This window comes from Manis pentadactyla, chromosome 13 (genome assembly GCF_030020395.1).
Source record: "Manis pentadactyla isolate mManPen7 chromosome 13, mManPen7.hap1, whole genome shotgun sequence".
Classification (NCBI taxonomy): Eukaryota; Metazoa; Chordata; class Mammalia; order Pholidota; family Manidae; genus Manis; species Manis pentadactyla.
Genome location: NC_080031.1, coordinates 52477580 through 52492615, shown reverse-complemented (window position 1 = coordinate 52492615; position 15036 = coordinate 52477580). Strand labels below are relative to the sequence as shown.

At 36.9% G+C, this 15036-nt stretch overlaps 1 protein-coding gene across 1 annotated transcript; it reads left to right on the top strand.

Annotated features, from left to right (window-relative positions):
- The first annotated feature begins 13254 nt into the window (after nucleotides 1-13254).
- On the top strand, nucleotides 13255-14190 carry LOC130680396 (olfactory receptor 14C36-like). The gene has a single exon (XM_057490800.1). It carries the CDS (start codon nucleotides 13255-13257, stop codon nucleotides 14188-14190), a length of 936 nt encoding a protein of 311 aa, XP_057346783.1.
- The last annotated feature ends 846 nt before the right edge of the window (nucleotides 14191-15036 follow it).

The following is a 15036-nucleotide window of genomic DNA, read 5'->3' as shown; positions in this document are numbered from 1 at the left end:
TCTTTGTTGAGATCCTGAATACTTTTCTACAGATCAGTGATCATATTTATGACTTTCACTTGGAAATCATTATAAAAAAGATCGGTGATCTCTGTTTCATTTAGCCCTCTTTCTGGTGTCTTATTCTGTAGTTTTGTTTGGAACATATTCCTGTACCTCATCATTTTGTCAGGGTTTCTGTGTTTCTTTGTTTGTATTAGATAGCTCTGCTATGCTTCCTGTCCTATAGAATAGCAGCTTTATGAAGAATGCACCCTATAGTGCCCAGTAGCTCAGGATTATTGACTCTCTAGTTCCTGGTTCTACTATGCAGGAGCCCCAGCTGTTGACAAGCTGTGGGTGAGGCCACTTTTTTGTCTGTGCAGGCAGTTTGCTTCAGCTGCCACCTTTGGGATGAGCACAGGAGTCTCTGCTGAGCTCACTGCAGACAGGGATACCCTCTGCTTGTCCTGCAGCAATGGCAGGCCTGCAGGTTCAGTGGGGTGGGCAGGCTGATGTGTGGCTCTGCCTGGACCAGATGTGCAGCTCTGGGTTTGCACACCCACAGGGAGGAAGGAGCTCTTGGGTCTGGCTTCTGCAGGCACCTCTCAGGTTGGGCCGAAGCAAAGCTGAGAAAGCTGAGAGTCTTCCTCTGCCCACCATGCAGCAAAGTCTGATACTGCTGCTGGGCCATGTGGACTGGCTGGCAGGCAAGTGCATGCAGGGAGGAGCCTCAGGGCTGCATTGCCAGCAAGGGGGATGGAGCGTCTGGGGCTCCCTAGAATTCCTGACCTGTTGGGTCAAGGAGGGCTTGGGAGGTATCGTCTACCTGCCCTTTCTCCTGAGGAAAGAGCTCTGTCTAACCCTCAGGCCTCTGCTACCCCTCCCACTGCAGACAAGGCTTTCAAACTGCTACCTCTGCTTTGGGTCTCAGGACTGGTGGAACATGTCACCTGTTAAATTTTTATGGATATTAAGATATAGATATTATGGGACATTTCACACTCATTGTTTAATATCTTCTCATTTTTAGGTGTTTTGTCCTTAATTTCTCATAACATCACCAATTATCAGCTAGAAGTAGAGACTTAGAGATATTGAAAAGAATTTGCTCAAATCCACTTGGCTTGTAAATGGCACTTCTAAGAATTGACCCATGAAAAACATAATCTCTAAACTATACTGACCTATATTCAGTAATTATTTTCTGAACCTGCTTTCTTTAAGAAAATATTTTACATAGTTCTATAGCTTTTAGAGTGGTGTTTGTCATGTAGCCTCTCAGATTTTCTCAAATATGAACATGACTGGCATAAATAACTGTCTTCTACAGATACAACAACTGAAAGGAATATCTTATTTATCAGGTAAAGTCAGACACAAGTTTTATGAATGCTTTAGAATGTAAGATGTTATATCTTTGATCCATGCATAAGTCTCATATCAACTCCCTGTGCTTAATACATTTTATGTTCTTTAATTTCATCTGTTCATTAACAATGATTTACACACACAGGTGGCACTATTTTTGATGTTCAATGTTCACTCTTGTATTTTCACTGGGTCCCATTTACATGTGGCATGATAATTACCTGCCCAAATCCAAACTTGGGCACTGGCTGTTGCTGGATGGTAACAATTATGTCCCCAGAGGCTTTGCAGCTGATGACACAGGCATGCCCACCATTTAAAATACATCAGAGTATGACTGACCTGTTTGTACAACATAATGGTGCTTTGTTCATATGAAGACATTCTCAGATCCTGTCCACATAGGACAATTTGGTTAAATCATCTTTATGACTATGATTTTGTAACATTAACAAGAGGCATTTTTTCAAGTTGAAAACACAAAATACTCAATAGTGAGTACTCCGTGGTTACTGTTGTTTATGTCCTTCTTATTCTCCTCCAAACTCTGATTTTTCTGTAGGCATTTGCTTCACTTAATATCTTCATTTTATTTAGAAATGTAAATGTATTTTGAATGGAAAATATGGATAGAGCCCAACTGTCTTTTTTCTCTTAAACAATATATTCATTAAAGGAATAATTCAGACCATTAAATAATTACATTTTATAGAATATAGTAAGAAAAGAGAATTCTATTTTATTGTTTCTGTAATTTCTAATATCATAGCAGTATTTTATGATATCCCTGCTGACTGAAAATTCTTATTTTCAAACATTTATTGATGCATATTATTGAAAAATGTACAGAAGTATGTATACAGAAGTTACACAAGATACTAAGGCATCAATATAAAAGCAGAATTGATAACACATAAAGCTGTTGCCATATAGAAGCACATATTATATATTTATATGTAAAATAAGAAAATAAAATATTTCAATATTGTATAACTTTTTTAAATGTACTACTTTAGAAGTAATTCTATAATGTTGACTTCCTCTTTTGCTATTGATAACATATGGACTGTTTCAATAACTGAAAATCAGGACTTTGCCCAGTGTCTGCCCTTTCTGGCATTTCCATTACAGTTGAATTATTTATTTAAATATCATTAAATTCACAAGGTACTCATTTTTTATTAAAAGATAAGTGATGTTTAAATATGTTAAGTATATTGAACTGGGCTAAATAATTATTTAGCTAAATAAAAGTAATAAGACTGCAAATTTATATCTCTTAAATTTGTCTCTTTAAATTCTGTATATACTATATTTAAATGCCACCAGAACACTCAAATTAAGTTCCTTTAGCTGCTTTTTATTAAGGAGCCAAAAAAAGATTCATAGTGCCTATGTTTATTGACAACCATTTAGGAAAAGCTGATACATCCATTACTTATGGGATATTAATAAATAGTAAATGTGGACTCCATTATATAAAGGTCAAGTATTATACACAAGGAACCAAATATTTTAGTTAAAAAAATCCCAACAACACTGGATTATGGATCCTCTTATGTCTAGTGGCTTGACCATTTTGTCTAAGTTAGACATAAAGTACTATCAAATACACTAATTAAATTGTTATCTACAGAAAAAATCCCTAGTGAGCAATTAGTAACTGCCCTCAAACACGATTTTAAATATAATAAATATTACAACTACTAAGCAATAATAAATCCTCACCTATATTGTATAATTGACTATCACCCTCTCACTTTAATATCCAGGTCTATAAAACAATCTTTAATTTAGTTCAATGTCTGTTTGTTCTTGACTATAGCAAAGTAAGTATATCATACTGACATTAGAAGACTCACTCTGCTTGCCATGTCAGTTTAGGAAATGATATGACTTGTAAACATAGTCCTGATTTTTGCAGGACTGCATTCACATCTTGGAACCTTTTTGATTGTCTTTATTCTAACACTTTTATGCTAAAGGATAATATCAAGAACTCACTACATCCTCCACTGAAGGATAATCCTACACTCAAGGGTTATACACACACAACACATACACAGTTTATATACACATGTGTGCCTGTTTAAAATTTGTAAGTATATGAAAATATGAATCTGATGCTTTGAAAGAACCTTTACAATTTCAGGATGTGATAAGGTTCATTATTCCTTAAATGTTTAATTCTAACACTAAGACTATGCTTTTATCCTAAATAAATGTACATTAGAAAGTATTTATAATGTGTAATCTTTCAACTCAAATAATTCTTGTTAATATTTGAAAAGATGTACATTTCTTCATTTTAAAATATAAACAACACAATGTGAAAACTGTAAGTTCCTTACCTTTACCAATTACTAGCACAGAAAGGAATACATTGGGGGCCTTCTCTTTTACTATTTTTGGTATTTGTGATTATTTTTAGTCTAAAAGTACAGAAAGATAAATAACATGAAGTCTAATCTTCAGGGAGTTCTTACAAATGTCTGGGGGTGATAAATGCATGCTGTGCTTTGTAATTAAATACAATTTGTTGATTCATTAAAGAAAATATTAAAATAGCTAAATTAATTTGGAATTTTTCAAAGAAGTTTCCAGGATAAAAGTAGTATTTGGTTTGGTTTAAAATCTTATATTTCATATTGGAAGTTGATATTATGGGTTGTTTGGTTTAAAATATTATACATCATATTGGAAGTTGATATTATGTTTGAGAAAGGAAAGTGGCCCATGAGTAAAAGGTTAAAATTCTAGACGTTTTTGGTATTTAAAATTCACTGATGTAACTCAATTAGTGAAGGACTGGGAATTGGTAAGAATAATATTTTATGTACTGCTTGTAAAAAAATGACTAATTCAGACAGTATAAAACAAAGGATAAGCAATTTAAGGCTACACATGAACACAACTTTGGAAAATGCATGCATTTTCAGAGACGTTTTAGAAAAGCTGAAGAAGAAAATAGCCATTTGGGTGAGACTGTGGTTCATGTGGGATGATGCAAATGGCGAAGTTCAGGCGTGGGGCGGGTGGGGCGCCGAGGAAATAGCCAGCCTGGCTCATCTGTGCCGATTAATAATTGCAAGAGCTGTTTCAGAAGTAGTATACTTTTTCAATGACCCTTGTGAAAATTTGAAAAAAAATAATGAAAATTATCAACAGGTGCAATATGAATCAATTTTTATTCACAAAAGAACCTGAGCTTTCTGTAGGTAAAAGCATTGAGTAGACATTCAAAGTAAGAAAACGGTGAGGAAGAAAATCAGCACCAGTTGAGGAAAAGTGTGAGGAGGATCAAGATATTTGGGCAGCCTGATCTTAGAAATCTGAACTTGGTTTCAGTCTGGGAAAGAAGAGGAAAACATTGATGAAATTATTTAAGGGAAATTTCTATTATGAGTATTCAAACTACTGTTGTAATTTAAATTTTAAATTTTAAAGAAAGGTTCAAAAGGATTATGATGTATATTTTTGGAATATAAGCTACTTTAAAGCTATTTAAGAGAAAATTCAGTAAATATACTAAATAATTCTGAGCGGAGTCATATGCTAAGTTTGAATGAAACAGTGAAATCCAAGGTTTGAGAAATATTTAAAATTCGGAGTATAGGAACAAAGAAAAACTGAAGGAAGAATACAGCAGCAGAATCACAGAACCCAAGAATAGACCAACAGTTACCAAAAGGAAAGGGACTGGGGAGGATGGGTGGGAAGGGAGGGATAAGGGCAGGGAAAAAGAAAGGGGGCATTACGATTAGCATGTATCATGTGTGGGGGGGGGCATAGGGAGGGCTGTGCAACACAGAGAAGACAAGTAGTGACTCTACAGCATCTTACTATGCTGATGGACAGTGACTGCAATGGGGTTTGTGGGGGGTACTTGGTGAAGGGGAGAGCCTAGTAAACATAATGTTCTTCATGTAACTGTAGATTAATGATAACAAAATTAAAAATTAAAAAATTAAAAAATGGAAAAATGGCTCTACTGAGAGTAGAAAAACATGAAAAAGAATGGATCCAAACAAGAGGCTTCCAAAATCTAGTATCTTTTTGAAAGGAGGGAAAAACACAAAATATTGATAACCCAGAGTCACTGATTGACATGCATTTCCATGAAATGTTGAGAAGTTTCTAGAGGATTCTATGTGTCAAAAGTGGAAATTGTTGAAAGATTGGAGCTTTTAAAAAGTCAGTCTTAGGTTGAGCCAAACCTCAGACTTACACTTATTTAGATGTAAAAGTTTACTTAGTTTTTTGAGATTATTTCTTCATTTATAAATTGTTTATATTAAATTATATATTTAAATATAATACAGTATGGATGATTTCCTATTAGTTAAAATACTGATGGTAACAACTGTAGTCATTAAACAGTTTAAAATCATGTGGGATCTAAGTGATAGTAAAATTTTAATTTGTTAGGGAAAAGAAGAGCTTAAAAATAAGGTCACTGTTTAACATGAATTTTTTAACTTATTATCTTAGTGAGGTAATTTCTGTGAGGGATTCATGCCAAAATTAACAGTAATTTAAGAAAGCAATGCAGTTGTTTAAAAAACAAGATTTACAATGCGGAAAATAACATTCAGAAAATAAATATGGGAAAACAGGTCACTTTTTTGTTGTTTTGTTTGACAACCATATTTGATTAACTTCAGGCTGTGTCAACATGTAGACCAAAATTCATAAAATCTATCATAGTAAAAACTTAGAATATTTTGTAAATTGATCACACATTAATCTTTTTTTCTTTTTTTTTCCAAAATATATATTTACTTTACCTACATTTTTAAAATTCATTTTATTATCATTAATCTACAATTACATGAAGAACATTATGGTTATTAGACTCCTCCCCTTCACCAAGTCCCACCCCACAAACCCCATTACAGTCACTGTCCAAAAGCATAGTAAGATGCTGTAGACTCACTGCTTGTCTTCTCTGTGTTGCACATCCCTCCCTATCCTCCCCCACACATTATACATGCTAATTGTAAGGCCCCCTTTCTTGTTCCCTGCCCTTATCCCTCCCTTCCCACCCCTCCTGCCCAGTCCCTTTCCCTTTGGTAACCGTTAGTCCATTCTTGGGTTCTGTGATTCTTCTGTTGTTTTGTTCCTTCAGTTTTTCTTTGTTACTATACTCCACATATGAGTGAAATCATTTGCTACTTGTCTTTCTCTGCCTGGCTTATTTCACTGAGCATAATACCTTCTAGCTCCATCAATGTTGTTGCAAATGGTAGGATTTGTTTTCCTTTTTTTAATTTTAATTTTAATTTTGGTATCATTAATCTACAATTACATGAAGAACATTATGTTTACTAGGCTTCCCCCTTCATCAAGTCCCTCCCACATAACCCCTCACAGTCACAGTCCATCTGCATAGTAAGATGCTGCAAAATCACTACTTGTCTTCTCTGTGTTGCACAGCCCTCCCTGTGCCCCCATGCACTATACATGCTAATCCTAATGCTCTCTTTCTTTTTCCATGCCCTTATCCTTCCCTTCCCACCCATCCTCCCCAGTCCCTTTCCCTTTGGTAACTGTTAGTCCATTCTTGGGTTCTGTGATTCTGCTGCTGTTTTGTTCCTTCAGTTTTCCTTTGTTCTTATACTCCACATATGAGTGAAATCATTTGGTACTTGTTTTTCTCTGCATGTCTTATTTCACTGAGCATAATACCCTCTAGCTCCATCCATGTTGTTGTGAACGGTAGGATCTGTTTTTTTCTTATGGCTGAATAATATCCCATTGTGTATATGTACCACATCTTCTTTATTCATTCATCTACTGATGGACATTTAGGTTGCTTCCATGTCTTGGCTATTGTAAATAGTGCAGCGATAAACATAGGGGTGCATCTGTCTTTTTCAAACTGGAGTGCTGCACTCTTAGGGTAAATTCCTAGAAGTGGAATTCCAGGGTCAAATGGTATTTCTATTAGAGCTTTTTGAGAAACCTCAATACTGCTTTCCACAATGGTGGAACTAATTTGCATTCCCACCAGCAGTGTAGCAGGGTTTCCCTTTCTCTGCAACCTCGCCAACATTTGTTGTTGTTTGTCTTTTGTATGGTGGTGATCCTTACAGGTGTGAGGTGAGATCTCATTGTGGTTTTAATTTGCATTTCTCTGACAAGCGATGTGGAGCATCTTTTCATGTGTCTGTTGGCCATCTGATTTCTTCTTTGGAGAACTGTCTGTTCAGCTCCTCTGCCCATTTTTTAATTGAATTATTTCCTTTTGTTTTTTGAGGTGCATGAGCTCTTTACATATTTTGGATGTCAACCCTTTATTGGATCTGTCGTTTGTGAATGTATTCTCCCATACTGTAGGGTACCTTTTTGTTCTATTGATGGTGTCCTTTGCTGTACAAAAGATTTTCAGCTTGATATAGTCCCATTTTTTTCATTTTTGCCTTTGTTTCCCTTGCCCGGGAAGTTATGTTCATGAAGAAGTCACTCATGTTTATGTCCATGAGATTTTTGGCTGTTTTTTTGTAAGAGTTTTATGGTTTCATGACTTACATTCAGTTCTTTGATCCATTTTGAATTTACTTTTGTGTATGGGGTTAGACAGTGATCCAGTTTCATTCTCTTACATGTAGCTGTCCAGTTTTTCCAGCACCACCTGTTGAAGAGAATGTCATTTCCCCATTTTATGTCCATGGCTCCTTTTTCATATATTAATTGACCATATATGTTTGGGTTAATGTTTGGAGTCTCTATTCTGTTCCACTGGTCTGTGGCTCTGCTCTTATGCCAGTACCAAACTGTCCTGATTACTGTGACTTTGTAGGAGAGCTTGAATTTGGGGAGCAAGATCCCTGCCACTTTATTCTTCCTTCTCAGGATTGCTTTGGCTATTCAGGGTCCTTGGGTGGTTTCATATGAATTTTTCAACTATTTGTTCTATTTCCTTGAAGAATGCTGTTGGTAATTTGACAGGGATAGCTTCAACTCTGTATATTGCTTTGGGCAGGATGCCCATTTTGACTATATTAATTCTTCCTAGTCAAGAGCATGGGATGAGTTTCCATTTGCTAGTGTCCTCTTTAGTTTCTCTTAAAGACTGTCTTATAGTTTTCAGGGTATAGGTCTTTCACTTCCTTGGTAAGGTTTATTCCTAAGTATTTTATTCTTTTTGATGCAATTGGGAATGGAATTCCTTTCCTGATTTCTCTTTCTATTAGTTCATTGTTAGGGTATAGGAAAGCCACAGATTTCTGTGTGTTAATTTTGTATCCTACAACTCTGCTGTATTCTGATATCAGTTCTACTAGTTTTGGAGTGGAGTCTTTAGGGTTTTTTATGTACAATATCATGTCTTCTGCAAATAGTGGCAGTTTGACTTCTTCTTTACCAGTTTGGATTCCTTGTATTTCTTTGTTTTGTCTAATTGCTGTGGCTAGGACCTCCAGTACTATGTTGAATACCATGGGGAGAGTGGGCATCCCTGTCTTGTTCCCAATCTCAGAGGAAAAGCTTTCAGATTTTCACTGTTCAGTATGATGTTGGCTGTGGGTTTATCATATATGGCCTTTGTTATGCTGAGGTACTTGCCCTCTATACCCATTTTGTTGAGAATTTTTATCATGAATGGATGTTCAATTTTGTTGAATGCTTTTTCAGCATCTATGCAGATGATCATGTGGTTTTTGTCTTTCTTTTTGTTGATGTGGTGGATGATGTTGATGGATTTTCGAATGTTGTACCATCTTTGCATCCCTGGGATGAATCCCACTTGGTCATGTTGTATGATCCTTTTGATGTATTTTTGAATTCAGTTTGCTAATATTTTGTTGAGTATTTTTGCATCTACGTTCATCAGGGATATTGGTCTGCAATTTTCTTTTTTGGTGGGGTCTTTGCCTGGTTTTGGTATTAGGGTGATGTTGGCTTCATAGAATGAGTTTGGGAGTATTCCCTCCTCTTCTATTTTATCGAAAACTTTGAGGAGTATGGGTATTATGTCTTTGTATGTCTGATAAAATTCCAAGGTAAATCCAACTGGCATGGGGATTTTGTTCTTGGGTAGTTTTTTGATTCCCACTTCAATTTCTTTTCTGGTTGTTCGTTTATTTAGATTTTTTGTTTCTTCCTTGGTCAGTCTTGGAAGGTTGTATTTTTTCTAGGAAGTTGTCCATTTCTTCTAGGTTTTCCAGCTTCTTAGCATATAGGTTTTCATAGTAGTCTCTAATAATTCTTTGTATTTCTGATGGGTCCATTGTGATGTTTCCTTTCTCATCTCTGATTCTGTTGATGTGTATTGATTCTCTTTTTCTCTTAATAAGTCTGGCTAGATGTTTATCTATTTTGTTTATTTTCTCAAAGAACCAGCTCTTGGTTTCATTGATTTTTGCTATTGTTTTATTCTTCTCAATTTTGTTTATTTCTTCTCTGATATTTATTATGTCCCTCCTTCTGCTGACTCTAGGCGTCATTTGTTATTCTTTTTCCTATTTTAATATTGTAACATTAGACTATTCATTTGGATTTGTTCTTCCTTCTTTAAATATGCCTGGATTGCTATATACTTTCCTCTTAAGACTGCTTTCACTGCGTCCCACAGAAGTTGGGGCTTTGTGTTGTTGTTGTCACTTATTTCCATATATTGCTGTATCTCCATTTTAATTTGGTCGTCGATCCATTGACTATTTAGAAGCATGTTCTTAAACCTCCATGTGTTTGTGAGTCTTTTTGCATTCTTTGTACTATTTATTTCTAGTTTTTTACCTTTGTGGTCTGAAAAGTTGGTTGGTAGAATTTCAATCTTTTGGAATTTACTAAGGCTCTTTTTGTGGCCTAGTATGTGGTCTATTCTGGAGAATGTTCCATGTGCACTTGAAAAGAATGTGTGTCCTGTTGCTTTTGGGTGCAGAGTTCTACAGATATCTGTTAGGTCCATCTGTTCTAGTGTGTTGTTCAGTGCCTCTGTGTCCTTACTTATTTTCTGTCTGGTGGATCTGTCCTTTTGAGTGAATGGTGTGTTGAAGTCTCCTAAAATGAATGCATTGCATTCTATTTCCTTCTTTAGTTCTGTTAGTATTTTTTTCACATATATTGGTGCTCCTGTGTTGGTTGCATATATATTTATAATGGTTATATCCTCTTTTTGGACTGAGCCCTTTATCATTATGTAATGTCATTCTTTATCTCTTGTTGCTTTTTTTGTTTTGGAGTCTATTTTGTCTGATACAAGTACTGCAATACCTGATTTTTTCTCCTTGTTGTTTGCATGAAATATCTTTTTCCATCCCTTGACTTTTAGTCTGTACATGCTTTTGAGTTTGAGGTGAGTCTCTTGTAAGCGGCATATAGATGGGTCTTGTTTTTTTATCCATTCACTGACTCTATGTCTTTTGATCAGTGCATTCAGTCCATTGACATTTAGGGTGATTATCGATAGGTATGTACTTATTGCCATTTCAAGCTTTAGATTTGTGGTTACCAATGGTTCCAGGTTACTTTCCTTACTATCTAAGAGTCTAACTTAACTCAGTACGCTGTTACAAACACAATCTAAGGGTTCTTTTCTGTTTCTCCTCCTTCATTCTTTATATATTAGGTATCAAATTCTGTACTTTTTGTCTATCCCTTGATTGACTTTGGGGATAGTCAATTTAATTTTGCATTTGCCTCACAAACAGCTGCTCCACCCTCCCTATCATGTTTTTACTACCTCTGATGACAGCTATTCAACCCTAGGAACACTTCCATCTATAGCAGTCCCTGCAAAATAGACTGCAGAGATGGTTTGTGGGAGGTAAACTCTCTCAGCTTTTGCTTATCTGGAAATTGTTTAATCCCTCCTTCAAATTTAAATGATAATCTTGCTGGATAAAGTAATCTTGGTTCCAGGCCCTTCTGCTTCATTGCATTAAATACATCATGCCAGTCTCTTCTAGCCTGTAAATTTTCTGCTGAGCAGTCTGGTATTGGCCTGATGGGCTTTCCTTTGTATGTGAGCTTATTTCTGCCTCTGGCTGCTTTTAACAGTCTGTCCTTATCCTTCATCTTTCCCATTTTAATTACTCTGTGTCTTGGTGTTGTCTTCCTTGGGTCCCTTGTGTTGGAAGATCTGTGGATATCCATGGCCTGAGAGACTATCTCCTTCCTCAGATTGGGGAAGTTTTCAGCAACTACCTCCTCAAAGACACTTTCTATCCCTTTCTTGCTGTCTTCTTCTTCTGGTATCCCTATAATGCAAATATTGTTCCGCTTGGATTGGTCACATAGTTCTTTCTATTTTCTTTCATTCTCAGAGATCCTTTTTTCTCTCTCTGCCTCAGCTTCTTTGTATTCCTCTTCTCTAGTTTATATTTCATTTATCGTCTCCTCCACCGTATCCAACCTGCTTTTAATACCCTCCATCGTGCTCTTAGATGATTGGATCTCCAACCTGAATTCATTCCTGAGTTCTTGGATGTCTTTCTGTACCTCCATTAGAATGTTGATGATTTTTATTTTGAACTCCCTTTCAGGAAGAGTCACAAGTTCTATATCATTTAAATCTTTCTCAGGAATTGTATTAATAATTTTACTCTGGACAAGGTTCCTTTGGCATTTCATGTTTGTATATATCATCCTCTAGTGTCCAGAAGCTCTATTCTGGAGCTGCTCAACCCCTGAAGCAATGTTGGAGTCACAGGGGAGTGGTACTGGTGCCTGTGGGGAGGAAAGAGGTGTTCCCCGCCTCCTGGCTGCTTTGCCTGTCTCCACTGCCTGAGCCAGTTGGCCAGGCACACAGGTAAAAGTTTTTGTCCCAGAGCAGCCACATATGGATCCCTGCCTTCCACAAGCAGCCAGAATCCCAGTCTCCCCAGGAACTCTGCCTGTATTAACTTTCCAACCCGTTAGTCATTCGAGTCTCATGAAACACCATGAAGTGTTTGTTTGTGCACCCAGAGCACATCTCCGGAGCTAGGTATTCAGCAGTACCAAGCCTTCCACACCCTCCCTGCCCTATTTCTCTTCCTCCCACTGGTGAACTGGGGTGGGGGAGGGTCTCGGGTCCCATGGAGCCTCAGCTCTGGTACATTACCCCGTTTGGTGATGTCTGCTCTTTTCTCCAGGTGTGTGCAGTCTGATGCCGTCCTCTTTCCTGTTGCTCTCTCAGGATTAGTTGTGCCAACTATATTTTCTTATTATATCCTGTTTCAGGAGGAAGCCTCTGTCTCTCCTCTCACGCCACCATCTTTAATCCATTCCTGATCTCACATTAATCTTTAACTACCAAAGAGTTCACTTCAGCTAGACAGGTGCCTCTTGAACATGCTCTCATGAAGTTTTATTTTTCTTCCAAACATTTAGTAAGTGATTCTTTTCAAAAATTTAAATAACTTTCTGGTAAAATTATATTTGAAAATGTTACAAACTATAAATCTATCGGTTCCAGCTTTGGATATCATGGCAATGCCAAGATTTTATAAAAGCGTAGAAATTCTTAATCTTAATTTCCCTTATGTTGATAAATCTAGTTACGGATTTACACTCATCCATAGACAGAAAAGCTCTGAACAACTCTCTCTGAGAACTTACTTCAAGTAAAAGATCTTTTTATAAATGTCAGTGTTGACCTTCATTAAGCAACATACTCCATTAGCCAGATGCAAGTGCAGTGAGGGGTCCACAGACTGTGTGTCCCGGCCAAGCAGCAGGATCCAAGAACCCAGCCCTCAGAGCCCTGCTCCTTTCCTCTGCTCCAGACAAAGAATGAGACAAGCAGGCCAGGAGTCCAAAGGTGGAACTTCCCACAACAAAAATTCCAACAGAATAAAACAGAAGTAAGCACTGTGAAAGAAACTCAGACAATTTTATTATTTATTTTTCTATTTCCTGTCTTTCATTGTTTAACCCTTTTGTGTTCCAGCACATTTGTGTCAACCAGCATTTCCAGAAATGGCCAATTCCACCATGGTACCTGAATTTCTCCTCGTGGGCTTTGCTGAGATGCTGGAGTTAAGTGTCCTACATGCCCTGTTATTCCTACTGATGTACTTAGCCACCCTTTTGGGGAATCTTCTCATCATCACTGCCACCACTCTGGACCAGAACCTTCACACGCCCATGTACTTCTTCCTCAGGAACATGTCCATCTTAGACATGTGCTACATTTCTGTCACTGTGCCCAATGCCTGTGTCAACTCCCTCACTGACAACAGGGTCATTTCAGTGCCTGGCTGTGCAGCTCAGATCTTCCTGGTCATTTATTGTGTATTTGTGGAGCTTCTGTTCCTCACCATCATGGCCCGTGACCGCTATGTGGCCATCTGCCAGCCCCTCCACTACCCCGTCATCATGAACCACCAATTCTGTGTCTGGACAACACTGGTCTCCCTGCTCATTGGGTTCATCTATGCAGCTGTGCACACAGGGAACACATTCCAGCTGTCCTTCTGTCAGTACAACGTGGTCCGTCAGTTCTTCTGTGACATCCCCTCTCTGTTGAGCCTCTCCTGCTCTGACACTTTCATCAATGAGCTCTTAATTTTTATCTCCGCCATGGGGATTTATGGTGGCTGCTTCATCTTCATTGCCATGTCATACTTTCACATACTTTCCACTGTGCTCAAGTTTCCGCCCAGAGAGCGAGGCAAGGCCTTCTCTACGTGTGTCCCTCACATCCTTGTGTTCTCTGTCTTCCTCGGTTCTGGCAGCTGTGTGTATCTAAGGCCTTCAGGAGCCTCTGACACAGTTCTGGACATGATTCTTTCTGTATTTTATACCATAGTTCCCCCATTCTTGAATCCTATCATCTACAGTCTTAGAAACAAACAAGTAAAGAAAGCCGTAAGGAAAGTAATATCAAGGAAGTTTTATTCAGGAAAATTATAAAGATTATCTTTGGATTTATTCAAATGTCTCTTAGTAAGACTCAAACTTCTGTAAAATCCACTAATTTCTGTGTTTTGCACATTAGATTGCCTACCCCTAAATTACATTATCTAAACCTGAGTGTTTGATCTTATAAAATAATTATTTTGTGTTTTGCATCACTCTATTTTCTAAAAAAAATGAGTAGGGATTTCCAAGTGAAATCCAAGGTTTGAGAAATATTTAAAATTCTTAGATATTTTCCATACACTATAAAAATGGAAAAATGGCTCTACCAAGAGTAGAAAAACATGAAAAAAGAATGTATCCAAAGACGAGTCTTCCAAAATCTAATATCTTTTTGAAAGGAGGGAAAAACACACACAAAAAAGTTAATTTTCTTCTCAGATATGTCATCTATCAGGGTTTTTTTTAGTAAAATATCACATCTGGCATATATGAAAACATGACTACTATTTATTATTACTAGTATTAACTAATTACTTATTAGTATCAACATACAAATTGGCTATGTCAATTTGAAATTTATTTTAGTTTATTTCTATAGCATAATCCTCTATCTGTACCTGTGGACTAAGAACCTGTATAAATATTTCCTTAACATTGTATATTTTATAAATCTTTCATAACATTGCATATTTCCCTAAACTTTTTGTTTTACAAACTGGCATACACTTTTGCCTCATTAATTCATAACAATATTGACACATATTCAAGAACAAAGGAGAAGGAATTGAGTTCATATAAATTCATGCCTAACACAAAAAATCCCAATAAAAATGTATTGTTTCCAGGTCAGGAGTCTAGAGGTCAGATGCCACAAGTGTCAGCAGGCTTGGCTGTCTC